Source organism: Hyla sarda, chromosome 6 (assembly GCF_029499605.1).
Source record: "Hyla sarda isolate aHylSar1 chromosome 6, aHylSar1.hap1, whole genome shotgun sequence".
In the NCBI taxonomy this organism is placed as follows: domain Eukaryota; kingdom Metazoa; phylum Chordata; class Amphibia; order Anura; family Hylidae; genus Hyla; species Hyla sarda.
The window spans coordinates 200,373,617-200,390,005 of NC_079194.1; the positions used below are offsets into that span (position 1 = coordinate 200,373,617).

The following is a 16,389-nucleotide window of genomic DNA, read 5'->3' on the forward strand; positions in this document are numbered from 1 at the left end:
ACGCAGTGCATATTTCGGTAAAAATGACACCTTATCTTTATTCTGTAGGTCCATACGATTAAAATGATACCCTACTTATATAGGTTTGATTTTGTCGCACTTCTGGAAAAAATCATAACTACATGCAGGAAAATTTATACGTTTAAAAATGTCATCTTCTGACCCCTATAACTTTTTTATTTTTCCACATACAGGGCGGTATGAGGACTCATTTTTTGCGCCATGATCTGAAGTTTTTATCGGTATGATTTTTGTTTTGATGGGACTTTTTGATCACTTTTTATTCATTTTTTAATGCTATAAAAAGTGACCAAAATATGCTTTTTTGGACTTTGGAATTTTTTTTGCGTGTACGCCATTTATCGTGCGGTTTAATTAACAATATATTTATAGTTCGGACATTTACGCACACGGCGATACCACATATGTTTATTTTTATTTACACTGTTTTATTTTTTTTATGGGAAAAGGGGGGTGATTCAAACTTTTATTAGGGAAGGGGTTAAATTACCTTTATTAACACTTTTTCTTTACTTTTTTTTTTTGCAGTGTTATAGCTCCCATAGGGACCTATAACACTGCACACACTGATCTGTGATCAGCTTTATCGGCGCTTGACTGCTCCTGCCTGGATCTCAGGCACGGAGCAGTCATTCGTCGATCGGACACCGAGGAGGCAGGTAAGAGCCCTCCCGGTGTCCTGCAAGCTGTTCGGGACGCCGCTATTTCACCGCGGCGGTCCCGAACAGCCCGACTGACTAGCCGGGATACTTTCGCTTTAGAAGCGGCGGTCAGCTTTGACCGCCGCTTCTAAAGGATTATTACCGCGATCAGTGATGTGTGGTATTAGCCACGGGTCCCGGCCGTTGATGAGCACCGGGACCGATGCGATGTGATGCGGGGTCGCAGCGCGACCCCGCTTCATATCGCGGGAGCCGGTGCAGGACGTAAATATACGTCCTGCATCGTTAAGGGGTTAAAGAGGATGAGAGACATTTATCATTGTTGTATTTAGAAAGTGTGTCTTTCCTTACATGTGACATATTTATCGTAATATTGCACAGGGGTTGACAAAGTAAAGTCACATAAGTAAAAAGAAATGACCCAGTTCAGTACACCATTTTCTAAGATTCCTCCTCTGTGACTTTTCTGTGACCTTTTACCCCGTTGTGCTAAGTTTTGTAAGGGTGCGTTCACACTGAGTAGTTCTTGAATTCTCCTCCCCCTGCAACGCCTGCAACGCCCCCCCCCCCCCCACCCCAAAAGCAATACATTGCCGCGGCGCTAAAATCCCCCCACCCGAAACACACATACCGAAGTGCGTCCCAAAGCAGCAGTGGGAGGTGTGCGGGGGCAGCAGAAGCAGCGACATGGTGCGACATGGTGCGGGAGGAGTGGCCGGCGTCTGAGGCCAGGGAGCCAATGCGCTCGCTCCCACCTGTCTGATTGATAGGCAGGGAGCGAGCACAGGCTGAATGAATTCGGACCGATTGCCTGGCCGGCATTGGTCTGAATTCAGGTGTGACGTCATGCCAGGCTGCAGCCAGCCACTAGGAGGGAGACCCCTCGTTCCCAGCTTTCAAAATAAAAATAAAGGTTTTTAATAAAAAATAATAATAAAGTATATTAGAAATATGTTGTAGTACATGACAGTGCCCATTTAATGTTTCTTCCACTGTCACACTGCGGAAATTCCGACGCTGAATTCCTTTCCGCTTGAAGAAAGAACATGTTCATTCTTCAAGCGGAATTCGCGAGCAGAATCCAATAGAAGTCAATGGTAAAAAAAAATTCCATCCGACATCGTTTTCACGTGGAATTCAAGTGAAATCCAGAAAAGTAGAATTGAATAGCCTCCTCCTTCCACTCCAATTCCGCTTGATGGATGAAGTGACAGAAGGCAACAATTTCCTGACTGAAATAATTCCTCTTGAATTCCTCAGTGTGAACGTACCCTAAGCAGAGTCTTTGGTGTGTATTTGTGACAAATTCAGGGCTTTGCAACAAACTTGCAACTTTCTTTCAGGAAAGTCAGACTTCATAAATCAGCAAGCACTGCAAAGTAAAAACAAAAAAAAAAACAAAAGTGCGTGCCAAAGTCATTTTTAGTCAAAATCACTTCGGCAAAAAGTCACACAAATTTTGCAGAGACATTTCTACGACTTTTCTACACCAGAAAAAAAAAAAGGCTCTAAACCTGTTGATAACTTCCCCCCCATATCCCAAGATTAAAATGTAGCTGCTGTACACAGCATAGGAGATATGTAGCTGATTGGTGGGGGGTGCCGACCTCTGCAACCCCCACTCAGCACAAGAATGGAGGTCTATTGTTCCCCGAGTGATTGGAGTAGAAGTGCACATTCTTAGTGACCACTCCATTTATTCATTATAGGACATCTGAAGGGCAACGAACTCTGCAATAGCTGACTTCCCTACTAGCCTCTCAGACCCCCTTCCCAACCAGCTCCACCCTCCTTGTTCATCTGTATGTCTCTCCATGCATGTACTACTGGTCATAACATTTCACCAGTAGTGCAGTGATATAGTAGGTGAGCCCATACAATGATTAGATGAAGAGTTATAATAATTATATTTATTTATATCTCCTGATCACACTGCCTGTTTATTCTGTATGCAGGTTTTCTAGTGCATCCTATGAGATGCAGCATCACACTGCTCTCTGCTTCTAAGGCCGGGTTCACACTACGAAATTTCCAAGTGGAATTACCTTTTGAAATTTAGCTGCACAGTGCACACTTGAAAAATTCTGTCAGAACATTGAACTAAAACCAGCCCTAAAAGTATACCAACATAGTAACTAGTAGACTATATTTGATCTATTAAAATCTATGGGTGCACTGCAGGTACAATACTTGATATGTCAGCATACCTTTTTGCCAGTATCCAGACATAAAGCACCAACATGGCTTTAAAGGAAAACTGTCAGCCTGTTCACCCACACTAAACACAATACACCGGGTAATAGTGTGGGTGAACAGGATTCCATAGAGGGGTCACTTACTTAATTCTGTCCACTGGCTGCTGAGATATGTATCTCTGAATTTCCGTTGCTCCATCCAGGGAATTGCACGCTGGAGGCGGGGCCACACCAGCTGCCCACCTCTGCCTCCCTCTTTCATGTCCTAATCCCACCTCCGCTATTTGAATATTCAATGTATTCAACTCCATGTACTAGTGACATGGAGTCATAGGTTACATGAGTGCAGCGCTGTCTGTCCGGAAGATTTCACTCTGCTCTCAGGTCCTGATGACCTGAGAGCTCTGCATAACAAGAGCGATCTGCAAGTGTCACTGCACATGTGCCAATCCCTCGCTACTCCCGACTTTCGGGTGTAGCGAGGGATTGGCGCATGCGCCGTGACATATAAAGATTCTGCTTGGAGTCTGCTGTAAGTTGTGTACCATGGGTTTTACATTAGGAAGTTAAGGAAATTTAGTGAGGATGTTCTGCTGTGGGAACATAGCCTTACATGTATGCCTGTATTGTTTACCAGCAACGGCTCATACACACGGCCATTGTGCTACAATAAATGGAGCTTGATTGGAGAGTCCGTTAGAAAGGCGAGAGTTCTGCAGAAAAAAAATAGTGCATGTCCCTTTTTTTCTCCCTCTGCTGAACTCCTGTAAAATACCAGATCCCCGATGGACTCCATTCAAGTCAATGAAATTCGTTGGGATCCGATGGTGTCCTAGCTGTTCTGGGTCAGTTTAGCACAAAAAAGAGCGGAACAGACCCAGAACGGGTTAAAGCTCAACAGCCATGTGAACTTAGCCTAAGTAATACATTTGACAAATCTGACAAATCCCACAACACTGCCACTTTTCTAGAATTCTTAAAAGTGAAATAAAAATATAATAAAAAGGGGAATAATACAAGACATGTTCAAGGGATTTGCTTGCAAAGCTTCGATGTTTATTCTTATACTGTTGACTCAGCAGAAATGTTACATGACTGAAATAAATAGGTGCAGATCTTACAAGACACATACACAAGACCTAGCTGTACAGAGGATATAGTGGAATAATATACATGATATATTTGCTATGTACAATGTGACTGTGACTGGAAAAACAAACTTTGCCAGCGAGCATATAGAGATACACAAATGCAGGTACATTTCCAGGTGGCTTGAGTAGATCCATGCTTTCTAATGCACCGAAACTTACAAGGGCTTCCACTTTTATTCATCTTCTAAGTGATAGAGCGATAAAAGTGGTGGACTCTGTGGGACCCCAGCAGTGCTTGGATAGAAAGGGGTACAATGTTTTTCAATGCTCATGAACCTCTTCATACATAGCTTTTTTCTAATACATTTTTATTAAAATGAATGGATGATTTGCATACACGAAAATGTCTAAGATTTTAATAAAAAAATAAAAATAAATTACCAACCAGAATGAAAGGAATTCGGTTGAATTAAAGCATCCCTACTCATGGGAATTAGTTGGGGCCCCTGCTCACTGAGCCTGCAGGGCCTGATCAGTGGAGCCTTGAGTGACTGGTTTTCCATTATTATGCTATTTGTACTCCAACCAAGTGTTTAAAGGGGTTACCCAGCCTTACAAACTGGACAGGCTTGCCACCTGTGTAACACTGCAGCAACTTCCCATGTCCACCCTTTCCATCACCAGCATTGTCCCAATGAGACAACACTGCAGTACCTTGCATCACTGTTCTAAATTGTAAAATGATCGGAAGGACGAGCAAAAGTAAACACTGAAGAAGCTGCACTGCTCGCACAAGCATCATGGACCCTTCAAACATCAATTTTGTAAGGCTGGATAACCCATGACCTTTAATGCCCAGGGGTCTATACCACTCTTGTTCTACCTTGTCACAGAACGACAGGAACTATTTTACTAAAATAAGTCAAAGCAGCTTTTTATAGCATAAGGAGATCCATAAACCTTGTGCACAGGAACAGGTGACAAATCCGGAAACCAATCACATTTTCCTGCCACTTTCCTATTAAATAAGCATATGATTGGTTAGCGTGGTTACAGTGCATTTATATAAACAATTATCCACACACATAATATGGATAATAACTCTTCAGTTATTCTGACAATTTGCATTAATCCCGCTGTCTTCTTTCTTATGGCGTAGTCCAAGAAAGCTGCATATTTTCATTAACATGAGATCAACAATTTCTTCCTCTTCTGATGCCTGTAATAAATGCATTTAGTTACAATAGCACAGGACATTCATACATGTTGATCAGAGATAGTAGAATGTTACATTGTTGGGGTACCATACAGAACGCCCACTAATGTCGTGAACAAAAGTGGGGATGGCTATGCAGTTGTAGATTTCTTAAACTCCACTGTTACTTATGCAGCAAATTTCCTTCCACCATAGTTCACAACTGACCTGGATTGAGTGGGAAAGCCCCAGATTTTGGCACTGTCCCATTATGTATGGAAGCCTGCCACATGTCCTTGGAAGCAGGCCCCCCATCTCTCAAAAGCACCCAGTAAAAAAAGCCTGGGCAATGCTGGCGCTAAGAGTAATTGCTTTCACACTATAAAGTTCTTCCGTTTTAAAGAGCCGTTATAATGTTCCGTTATGAAAACCCTTAAAAACGTCCATTAAAAATCCCATTAAAGTCTATGGGATTTTACATGATCCGTTTTAACCCGTCATAGCCCGTTATTAATAACGGACATTATTTTGTGATGGGAGAAAAATATTGCATGTATCGTTTTTCTCCCGTCACAAATAACGTCCGTTGTTAATAACGGGCTATGATGGGTTAAAATGGATAATGTCAAAATCCCATAGACTTTAATGGGATTTTGTAAGGGCTGTATGGGATTTTGTAACGGCCGTTTAACAGCCGTTTTTAAGGATATTTATAGCGGAACATTATAACTGCTCTTTAAAATGGAAGAACTTTATAGTGTGAAAGCAGCCTGTAAGTTGGAGCTGGGATGGCCAAAAACCTGAGTGTGAGGAACCCGGGAGCTATGAAAGCCAATGTAAGAACAGCGTTTGTTATCCATTATTACTGTAGGAGATTCAGCTAGTCTTGTAATAAGATTTACACAGCTTCCCTTAATCTTAGTGAAATGAGTAATTAGTAATATTTTAGCCTGGTATGAATGTCATCCAACATTCCCAGGTGTTTTCTTTGGCAGATTCGCCTAGTTATACAGTGAGGATGTCACTTAGGGTTCTATCAAAGTACCGTATTTTTCGCCGTATAAGACGCAGTTTTTCTTCCCCAAAACTGGGGGGAAAAAGTCGGTGCGTCTTATACGGCGAATACACACCTATCGTGGCGGTCCCTGCGGCCATCAACGGCCGGGACCCGCGGCTAATACAGGACATCACCGATCGCGGTGATGCCCTGTATTAACCCTTCAGACGCGGCGATCAAAGCTGACCGTCGCATCTGAAGGGAAAGTGACACTAACCCGGCTGTTCAGTCGGGCTGTTCGGGACCGCCGCGATTTCACTGCGGCGGTCCCGAACAGCCCGACTGAATAGCCGGGTTAGTGCTTACAGCACACCGGGAGGGACCTTACCTACCTCCTCGGTGTCTTCTCCGTTCAGGGATCCCCTGTATGCGAGCGCTCTCCTTCCTCGTCATCACGTCGTCGCGTACATGCGTCGGCGTGCGTAATGACGTGATGGCGGCGACGGAGAGCGAGGATACCCGGCCGGCAGCAGAGACGTTCCGGAGCGACGGGGACACGGCGACAGCGATGGAGCGACATCCAGGGCAGCGGTGACGGGTCCGGAGCGGCGGGGACACGCGAGTATTACCTCCTCCTGGAGTGGTCTTCAATCTGCGGACCTCCAGATGTTGCGAAACTACAACTCCCAGCATGCCCGGACAGCCAACGGCTGTCCGGGCATGCTGGGAGTTGTAGTTTTTCAACATCTGGAGGTCCGCAGGTTGAAGACCACTATTGGGTTCAAAATCTTTATTTTTTTAGATTTTGCCCCTAAAAATTGGGTGCATCCTATAGGACAAAAAGTACGGTATGTTGCCTGTTTAGGCTTCACTGGTGGTCTTATCTATCATTCAAAGAAGACCTCAATGAGTTATCACTATGTCCATGAATAGTCATGTTTTAGAGCCATATGCATGCCATGCACAGCATCTGTTTGCTTCTTTAGTACAGAGAATAGGCTAAGTTTCCACTTGTTTTTTTTTTCTGGCATTTTTTGGGATATCTGCCACTGCAGTTTTTGAGCCAAAGCCAGAAATGTATTCAAAAGGAATAGGACATATAAAGGAAGGACTTATACTTCTCCTCCCTTATAGATCCACTTCTGACTTTGTCTCAAAAACTACAGTGGCAGTTTTCCAAAAACTGCCAGAAAACTTCGCCTTACAGCCTCGGTCATAGACTCTGTTGGACTGTATGTATTAGTATTCTCAGCATTGTTTCTATAAAATATGTCCCTACACATCCATAAGAACATGGCACATTTTTTCTCTGTAAGATTTGTGTGAAATACTGCATGTCTTTATTCCTAAAATAAAGCGTCTCCCTTCACACTTTTCTCTGTACTCTATAGAAACAGGAGTGTATGCATAGCCAGGGATTGGGCAGGGTAGAGGTCTGGCTTTTAAAAAAGCTGCTGCGCCACAGAGGTAGTCAGTGATTCAATATTTAGAAAGTTGGGCATTATACTCTCTACTTGAAACGAACACCACCATGTATCCATGTCATTGGAGAGATCGTGTCATATCTATTGAATGTATAAATAAAAGCTAGGAAATCTAGTTAGTAAATATAATGCAACCCAATCTAAAATGTTTCAATGCTTTCTGTATTGGGTGAGTTATATAAAGGCTACCTACAGACATGATATAACAGCAGACCATTCAACCTGCGTGCACAGTAGGGACCACGCAGAAAATTATCACACACTGCCCTTGGATGTCTATTTTAAAAACTTAAAAGTATTTACTGTAGATAAAACTCTGGAGCAGGTGGCCAGAACTTACTGGAGGTAAAGAGATCTCTGGTTTTACATACATAATGAAATATTTAAGGAGCACTTTGGGCAGACTTCATATGCTGCGTTATGTCAAACAAGATCCATAGCAGGAATCCAAAGCATACACAATGACAATTATGCTGGGGATAGACCCTACAAGTTTTACCTGTAGGGTTTCTATTTTCTCAAGTATTAAAGGGGTTCTCCGCCCCTAGACATCTTATTCCCTATCCAAAGGATAGGGGATAAGATGTCTGATCGCAGGGGTCCCGCCACTGGGGACCCCAGCGATCTTGGCTGCGGCACCCCAGACATCCGTTGCATGGAGCAAACTTCACTCTGTGCTGGATGACTGGCGATGTGGGGCAGAGGCTCGTGATGTCACTGTCACTCCCCGCTTGTGACATCACGGCCATGCACATCAATGCAAGTCTATGGGAGGGGGCGTGACGGCCATCACGCCCCCTCCCATAGACTTGCATTGAGGAGGTGTGGCAGTGCTATCATGAGCGGGGCGCGGCTGTGACATCACGAGCCTCTGGCGCTGCACCCGACGCTTTAAACGAACGCCGGGTGCAGCAGGGAGATCGGGAGATAAGTGTTCACACATATATAACCCTTATTGTTTTCATGGTATTCAGAGAAAAATATATGCAAGTGTTGTGTGCCAAAAAATCATAACCTAATACTATAATGGATGACCTCAGCATTTTATTTCGTAAGCAGCTGTACATCCTCTGTGGCACTGTAGGACTGCACATACCGTATTTTTTGCCCTATAGGACGCACCGGCATTTAAGGGTGCAAAATCTAGAAAAAAAAGATTCTGCACTTAACAGTGATCTTAAACCTGCTGACCTCCAGATGTTGTAAAACTACAACTCCCAGCATGCCCGGACAGCCGTTGGCTGTCCGGGCATGCTGGGAGTTGTAGTTTTGCAACATCTGGAGGTCAGCAGGTTGAAGACCACTGAATAGGAGGTAGTACTCACGTGTCCCCGCCGCTCCTGACCCGTCACCGCTTGTCACCGCTGCCCTGGATGTCGCTCCATCGCTGTCGCCACGTCCCCGGGGTGTCCCCGACGCTCCGGACGTCTTCTTCCCCGGGATCCACACTCTCCATCGCTGTCATCACGTCACCGTCATCACGTCGCTATGCACGCCGCTCCTATTGGATGACGGGACAGCGTGCGCGACGACGTGATGATGTCGAAGGAGAGCGCCGCCACGCAGAGGATCCCAGCACGGAGCAGAGTAAGGTCCCTCCCGGTGTCCTGTAAACTGTTCGGGAAGCCGGGATTTCACCACGACGGTCCCGAACAGCCCGACTGAGCAGCCGGGTTAGTGTCACTTTCGCTTCAAACACGGCGGTCAGCTTTGATCGACGTGTCTGAAGGGTTAATACAGGGCATCACCGCGATCAGTGATGTCCTGTATTAGCCGCGGGTCCCGGCCGTTGATGGCTGCCGAGACCGACCCGATAGGTGTGTATTCGCCGTATAAGACGCACCAACTTCCCAGTTTTGGGTAAGAAAAAGTGCGTCTTATACGGCGAAAAATATGGTAATTCAACTATATTATCACTAACCTGATGATTCTTTTGTTCTTCACTGAATGCCACCAAGATAACCGAAATAAAGAGATTCAATACCACGAACGTCATGAAAATAATACAAGATCCAACCAGGAAGGAGCCCAAAACCGGGTTATAATCTAACACCTACAAATCAAGAGACACAGGATAACTATTAAAATGACATGACATGGTAAGCAGCAGCAGCCATTGTACTTAAGTCACATGTAGACAGCGGCTCCCACTTAAGGAAAATGTAGATTTAGGCTGAAAACAGTAAACTACTAAATAATGAAGTTTAATACACTATTTATTCATTTCAGCAACTATTCTTTTTTTGTTTTTTGTTCCAGTGACACTATAAATATCTGTGAGAGTGGTCTTTTCCCTTGTGGGTGCTCCAACTTGCCTGTGGCTAAGACAATGAAATAGGGTTTTCTGGTGATTCTGCATCACAAGAATAGCAGTTTTTGGAGGCAGGCCCCTGCAGTTGCCAGGAGCCTCACAGCACAATATAAATCATTCAGAAAATGCTTTCCTTTTCTTTTTATTGCTGTGTGTTCTGTTGAGCTATGTTTGACAATACCTCCTCATAGTTGAAGATTCCCAGCTGAAGGCTGACCATAGTCTTGGCAGAGTCGAACACAGTCTTGTAAGAATTAAGCTTCCATCCAAAAATCAAATTACACTGCAACCATCAGAAATAGACAAATATTAACACAATGTCTTATTATATTTCATATAGTACAAAATCTTGATACTAGCTAATCCTCTTAAAGGGGTAGTCCGCCCCTAGACATCTTATCCCCTATCCAAAGGATAGGGGATAATATGTCAGATCGCCGGGGTCCCGCTGCTGGGGACCCCCGGGATCTCGGCTGCAGCACCCACCTGTTGCGGCTTCTGGAAACACTGGAGGCTTCGGCTCCTGACCACGGTGACGTGAGATTGTGATGTCACGACTCTGCCCCCGTGTGACGTCACGCCCCGCAATGCAAGTCTATGGGAGGGGGCGTGATGGCCTCCCATAGACTAACATTGAGGGGGCGGGGCGTGATGTCACACGGGGGGGGGGGGGGGGCGGAGTCGTGACGTCACAATCTCACGTCACCGTTGTCGTGAGGCGTTAGGATGAGAGCCTCCAGCGCTGCCGGAAGCCGCAACAGGTGGGTGCTGCAGCCGAGATCCCAGGGGTCCCCAGTGGCGGGACCCCTGCGATCTGACATATTATCCCCTATCCTTTGGATAGGGGATAAGATGTCTAGGGGCGGAGTACCCCTTTAAGATGATTTCACACAGCAAGATTTAGCTCAGTATTTTGTATTTCTATGCCGACACAAGGAGTGGGTCCAAAGAAGGAAAAAGGTACACATCTTTCTGTTATATTTTTTTTCTCTGTAGGTTCCACTTCTAATTTTGGTTAAACTAATACTGATACTAAATACTAAGCCAAATATTGCCAAGTGAAACCAACCTCAACAGGACAGCATGGCCTACAGGCAAATTTGTATAATTAAAAGTTATTATAGCACAACTTCTTTTCAAGACCCCTGTTTACTATCTGTATTTTATCAAGTGAAAATTCATAGTTTTATTTCAGAAGCAGAAAACCTGTTCTGATTAAAATGTTCACTGACGGCAAGCAGAGATCTATGCTGGACACATATGCCATCAAACAGCCCCCCTCTCCCCAATACCTGGATCTCAGTAACTCAATTTAATGCATTATTTAATATTAAAACTAAAATAATGTAAAAATATAAAAACATTAAAGGGGGTGTCCAATTAATAACATAATAATTTATACTACTAAATTGTGCAAAAAGGAGATTTCTATGCTTACCGTAAAATCTCTTTCTCAAAGGATTCATTGGGGGACACAGACCATGGGGTATATGCTGCTGTCTCTAGGAGGCTTGACACTATGGCAACAAGAAAAGTCGGCTCCTCCCAGCAGAGTATACCCGCCCACAGGCACTTGAGGTAATCAGTTTTAGTCCCAGAGCAATAGGAGAAGACCGACAGGTCGAGAGAAAAACCACAAACTGTCTGAGCAACCAGAAGAAAAAGGTAACAGAACACACCCTTGGACAGATAAATGAAATAGGAACACTGAAAAAAAGGGTGGGAGCTGTGTCCTCCAATGGATCCTTCGAGAAAGAGATTTTACGGTAAGCATAAAAATCTCCTTTTCTCTGTCGGCTCCATTGGGGGACACAGACCATGGGATGTACCAAAGCCGTCCCTTGGGTGGGTAAGGAAATCAATCAGGTGGACGGCTGGACCACCGCCGCCTGCAATGCCTTACGGCCCAGAGGAGCATCAGCTGATGCAAAGGTATGAATCTGGTAGGACCTTGTGAAACTGTGCAAAGACGAACATGTGGACGCTTTACAGAACTGGGAGGCCGAAGCCATGTAGCGGAGTGCCCAGGATGCCACGAAAAACAGGTGGAATGAGACAAAAACCCCTTCCCCTTATAGCGGTAAGCTTCCGAAATAGCAGACTGGATCAACCAAAAAATGGTGGCCGTAGAAGCAGGTTGTCCTGTACGACGACCTTCCGAAAAAACAAAAAAAGGGGAGTCACACTGCCGAAAGGAAAGAGTGACTGAGAGACAAGTCCGAACAGCCCTCACCACAACCAAATGGTGGAGCAAACGCTCCCAGGGATGAGAAGGGGCCGGACAAAAGGACAGTAGGACGATGTCCTCATTGAGATGAAAAAAAAAAAAAACCATCTCAGGTAAGAAGGACGGACCTGGACAGAAAACAACTTGTCCTGGTATACAACCAGGAAAGGAGAACAGCAGGAGAGAGCTGCCAGCTCTGACCCCTCCTAACAGAGGTAAGAGCAATAAGGAACGCCACCTTCCGGGGAAGGAGGCGAAGAGAAATGTCCCTGAGAGGTTCAAAAGTGGCGCCTCGCAGAGCACCTAAGACCAAGTGTAAGTCCCAAAGGAAAGAAGGGGACCAATAGGGAGGGGCAGCTTGTGCCACTCCCTGAACCAGGTTCGGACAAGATAATTGAACGCCAGAGGACGTTGAAAAAGAATGGAAAGGGCCAAACCTTTGACCCTTAAGGGAGCTGAAAGCCAACCCTTGGGCCAGCCCCGACTGGAAAAGGAAAGGGGTCGGGGAAGGAAAACCACAACCGGAGAAAAAGGCTGAGTTTCACACCAGCGAAAATAAGACCGCCAGGTATGGTGGTAAATCTTGCAGAGGAAGGCTTGTGTGCCCTCAGCATGGTGCGAACCACTCGGGAAGAGAAACCTCAAAGGTCCTCAGAACCGCTGTCTCAACCGCCACACCGTCCAAAGCAGAGACGGTAAATACGGGTGGCACAGAAGACCTGAGATAAGAGGTCTAGGTGATAGAGAAGGCGCAGTGTTAAGTCGTTCAGGAGCCTGACCACGACGACGTACCATGCCCGCCAGGGCCAAGCTGGGCCACGAGAATGGCGGAAACGCCCTCTGCTGAGAGTTTCCTCACGGCCCTGAAAAGAGAGGAAGGGGAGGAAACAGATAAGGTAGGGCAAAGCCCGACCAATAAACAGATAAGGTAGGGCCACGCCTGGAGCGCCCCAGGGGTTGCAGATCACTGCAAACATCTCCGGATGTGGGGACCACTCGCCTTAGACGACTGAGGAGCGGCAGAGGACTGAGGACCGGCTGAGGACTGAGGACATCCCAAAGATGCCCAGAATGAAGATATCTGAGATGGCCGGAACCTGAGTTCCGCCCAGAAGGGAATTTCCCAAGCAGCAAGCAAAGAAAGCATTGCCCTTGGCCCAACATGTTGAAGGGGAAAAGGGCTTCTCGGGGGACCAAGGCCCCAGACCGGCCGGTCCCTGAAAACACCTCCCCAGCCCGACAGACTGGCAGGGAGGGGCAGGAAGGAGCGCCCCTGAAAAAAAACAGGGGGGAAACTAAGCCACCATAGAAGGGACCGACAAGACTGTCGAGAGAGAATGATCTTGCGGTCGAGAGACAATGGAGACCTGTCCCACCGGAAGAGAATCACCAGTTGAAGAGGTCGGTGATGAAACTGGGCAAATGACACGGCCTCCACGGCCGCCGCTAACCGACCCAGGACATCCATGCAAAAGCAAATGGAAACTGGAGCTCCAGGAGAGCGGTTGGACTTGTCCCGACTGACCATCCAACTGAAGTGAGACAAGGTCTGGAGGTTGTGACTAAGACTCTCCAGGATCTGGGCCCTGGCTAGAGCTCTGATCAGGAGGTCATCCAAGTAAGGAATCACGGAAACAACTGTTGTCCGTAAAAGGGCTATCACAGGCGCCAGGACTTTGGTAAAGGTTCGCGGAGAAGTGGTCAGACCGAAATGGAGAGCCACAATAGAAAATGAACGTCCAGAACTGCAAAGCGGAGGTACCGCTGATGACCGGGAAACAATGAGATGTGGAGGCAGGCATCCTTGATGTCCATCGAGGAACGAAAATTCCCCATGAACCAGGGACGCCAGCACCGAATGGAGAGACTCCATTCGGGAAGAAAGCAGAAGATGCTGGCTGAGATACTCGAGAACCAAGATTGGGCGAACAAAAACGCTTTTCTTGTGGACCACAAAGAGGTTGGAATAAACCTTGAAAACGTTCCCCTGAAGGAACCGGGACAATTACTCCCAGGATAAAAAAGGAGCTGGATCCTGAATGTGCGTGGTCCAGGCATCCCAGAAGTGAGAGGCGACCAGCCACCCGAGAAAGGTCGGCGGGTGGGGGCGACCCTTCAGACCAAGGGACGCCTACGGGTGTCTGTGGGGCCGCAAAACGTCCGGAACAGATAGCCGACCTCCGGGAGGGACAGGTCCAGAAGGAGGGAGCCCTCTTCCCGTGAAGGCGCCTGGCTGGACCCTTTGTTGGTACCCTTTGGTGGCACCAAAGGTCCGCAGAACCCGAAGGAGGACTTACGACGGAAAGCGGTCCTGTGAGCCTTATCCAGAGGTAATAAAGAACTCTTTTCCGCCCGTCTCCTCACTTCCTGAAGGCGGCGTCCAAATTCAAGGCTTTAAGCCACATGGAGGGACGGTGGCTACCAGGTAGCTTGTGGCAAAGGCAGCACAGTGGCTGCGCATGGAAGCAGAACACAGAAAATCTCCAGCTGCGGAACATCGGAGAGCTAGATTAAATAAATTCTCCAGAGGGATCTTGAAGACTACCCTGGGAGACCATACTGAAAGGGCCCTTGACACCCAGGCCGAAGCAAAAGCAGGAAGATCCTGCTGTCTAAAAGGCAAAGTTTGCCAAAGTCTCCACCTTCATGTCCGCTGGATCCTTGAAGGCAGCCGCATCAGCCAACGGACAGGTAGGCGCCTTAGAGAGACGGGAGACCGGCAGATCCACAGTTGGAGAGGAGGTCCACCGAGCAATGAGGTCCTTGGCGAAAGGATACCACGCTTGAACCATCTTTGCTTCCTGAAACTTCTTGTCAGGGTGCCTCCAGGCGGTTACCAGCAGGGTGTAAAATTCAGCGTGAGAGCTGAAGGTCTTGGGTGCCGGTCGGGCACGAAAAAAGGAGACTTCTGGAGCCACGTCCTTTAGATGGAAGGTGTCTCTTATGGGCGAAACCAATGAGTACACCACATCAGGCATCCGTGTGTTCCTTTGATTCGGAGGCCGAATCAGAAATCTCATCCACAAGTTCTCCAGGTGAATGGGAACGAGGTGAGGCAGCCCTGGAAGAGGTCGGGCATGATGAGAGGAAACTTCTGGACCACGTCTGAAGTTCCTGGGTCCTTTAGCTGGAAGGCGTCTCTTATGGCCGAAACCAATGAGTACACCACATCAGGCATATCTGTGCGGCCCTCTGAGTCGGAGGCCGAATCAGAAACCTCATCCACAAATCCTCCGGATGGATGAGAACGATGTGAGGCAGCCCTGGAGGTTGGGCACGACGAAAGGAAACTTCTGGAGCCACGTCCAACATATCTGCACGGTCCTCTGAAACAGAGGCAGACTCGGAACTTCATCCACAAGTTCTCCAGGTGAATGGGAACGTGTGAGGCGGCCCTGGAAGAGGGGGAGACTGACCAGGTACGCGGGTCTGGAGAGCCAGAGCGGCGACCATGGGAGCCTCCTCTAGGGGAGCGATGCTTGCTACAGGGCGGAGTAACGGGGCGATACCTGTAAGGGGAGCGCCCATGCCTGCCAGAAGACTCGGATGGTGAGTCAAATGAAAAACACCCCTATGACACTGCAAGAGCGTCAGTATAGGGGGAGAGCGGAACCCTCCGGAGGGCCGGGAGGGCCTCTCCAATGCAGTCACCACATAACGGGAGATCTGAGCCAACTCTGAAATAGACTGGGGGAGGGAGAGAACCCAGGCTGGAGGGGCGGCCGAACCCACCGGGTCTGGAAGACAACCAGGGTAGAATAGCAGGGGGGTCTGGGGGAGCAGTGGAGCAGGCAGAACAAGTGGTTCAGCAGAACCAGACAATTTTAGTTACAGCTTTTACAGATGTAATGAGTGGCTAACACTCCAGTTATCTGTTTAGAGGGAGGAACAGTTCTGGGTACAGACATAGTAAAAAATAACTATCTCACCCAAGTCTGTGTCCCCAGGGCAGCTGCTGTGAGGAAGACTCCGCTCTAGGTCAGTCAGAGAGGAGAGAAATGCCGGCCAATGGAAAGAGAGGGGCGTGCTAGGAGCAGGGCGCCTGACTGATTGGTCCCTGCCACCCATATGCGCGCACACAGCGCTGATTGGTGGCCAGTTCGCGCCATGCAGAAGCTCCGGCGGCCCTGGTGGGCGGAGCTAAAGCGCACGGGCCACCGAAGAACAAAGAGAAATATTAATAGCAGCCGCCGCTGCCGAAAGGGA

General features: G+C 47.3%; 1 protein-coding gene across 1 annotated transcript in view; it reads right to left on the reverse strand.

Moving 5' to 3' along the window:
- Window positions 1–3,914: 3,914 nt before the first annotated feature.
- LOC130276601 (polycystic kidney disease protein 1-like 2) overlaps window positions 3,915–16,389 on the reverse strand; it is a 264,668-nt gene continuing 252,193 nt past the window's right edge. Inside the window, exons 43-45 of the mRNA XM_056526192.1 lie at window positions 10,138–10,239; window positions 9,567–9,698; window positions 3,915–5,188 (exon numbers count right to left, since the gene is read on the reverse strand). Of these exons, the coding sequence (XP_056382167.1) occupies window positions 5,075–5,188; window positions 9,567–9,698; window positions 10,138–10,239 (348 nt within the window). The 3' untranslated portion in view covers window positions 3,915–5,074. The remainder of the gene's footprint in view (window positions 5,189–9,566; window positions 9,699–10,137; window positions 10,240–16,389) is intronic.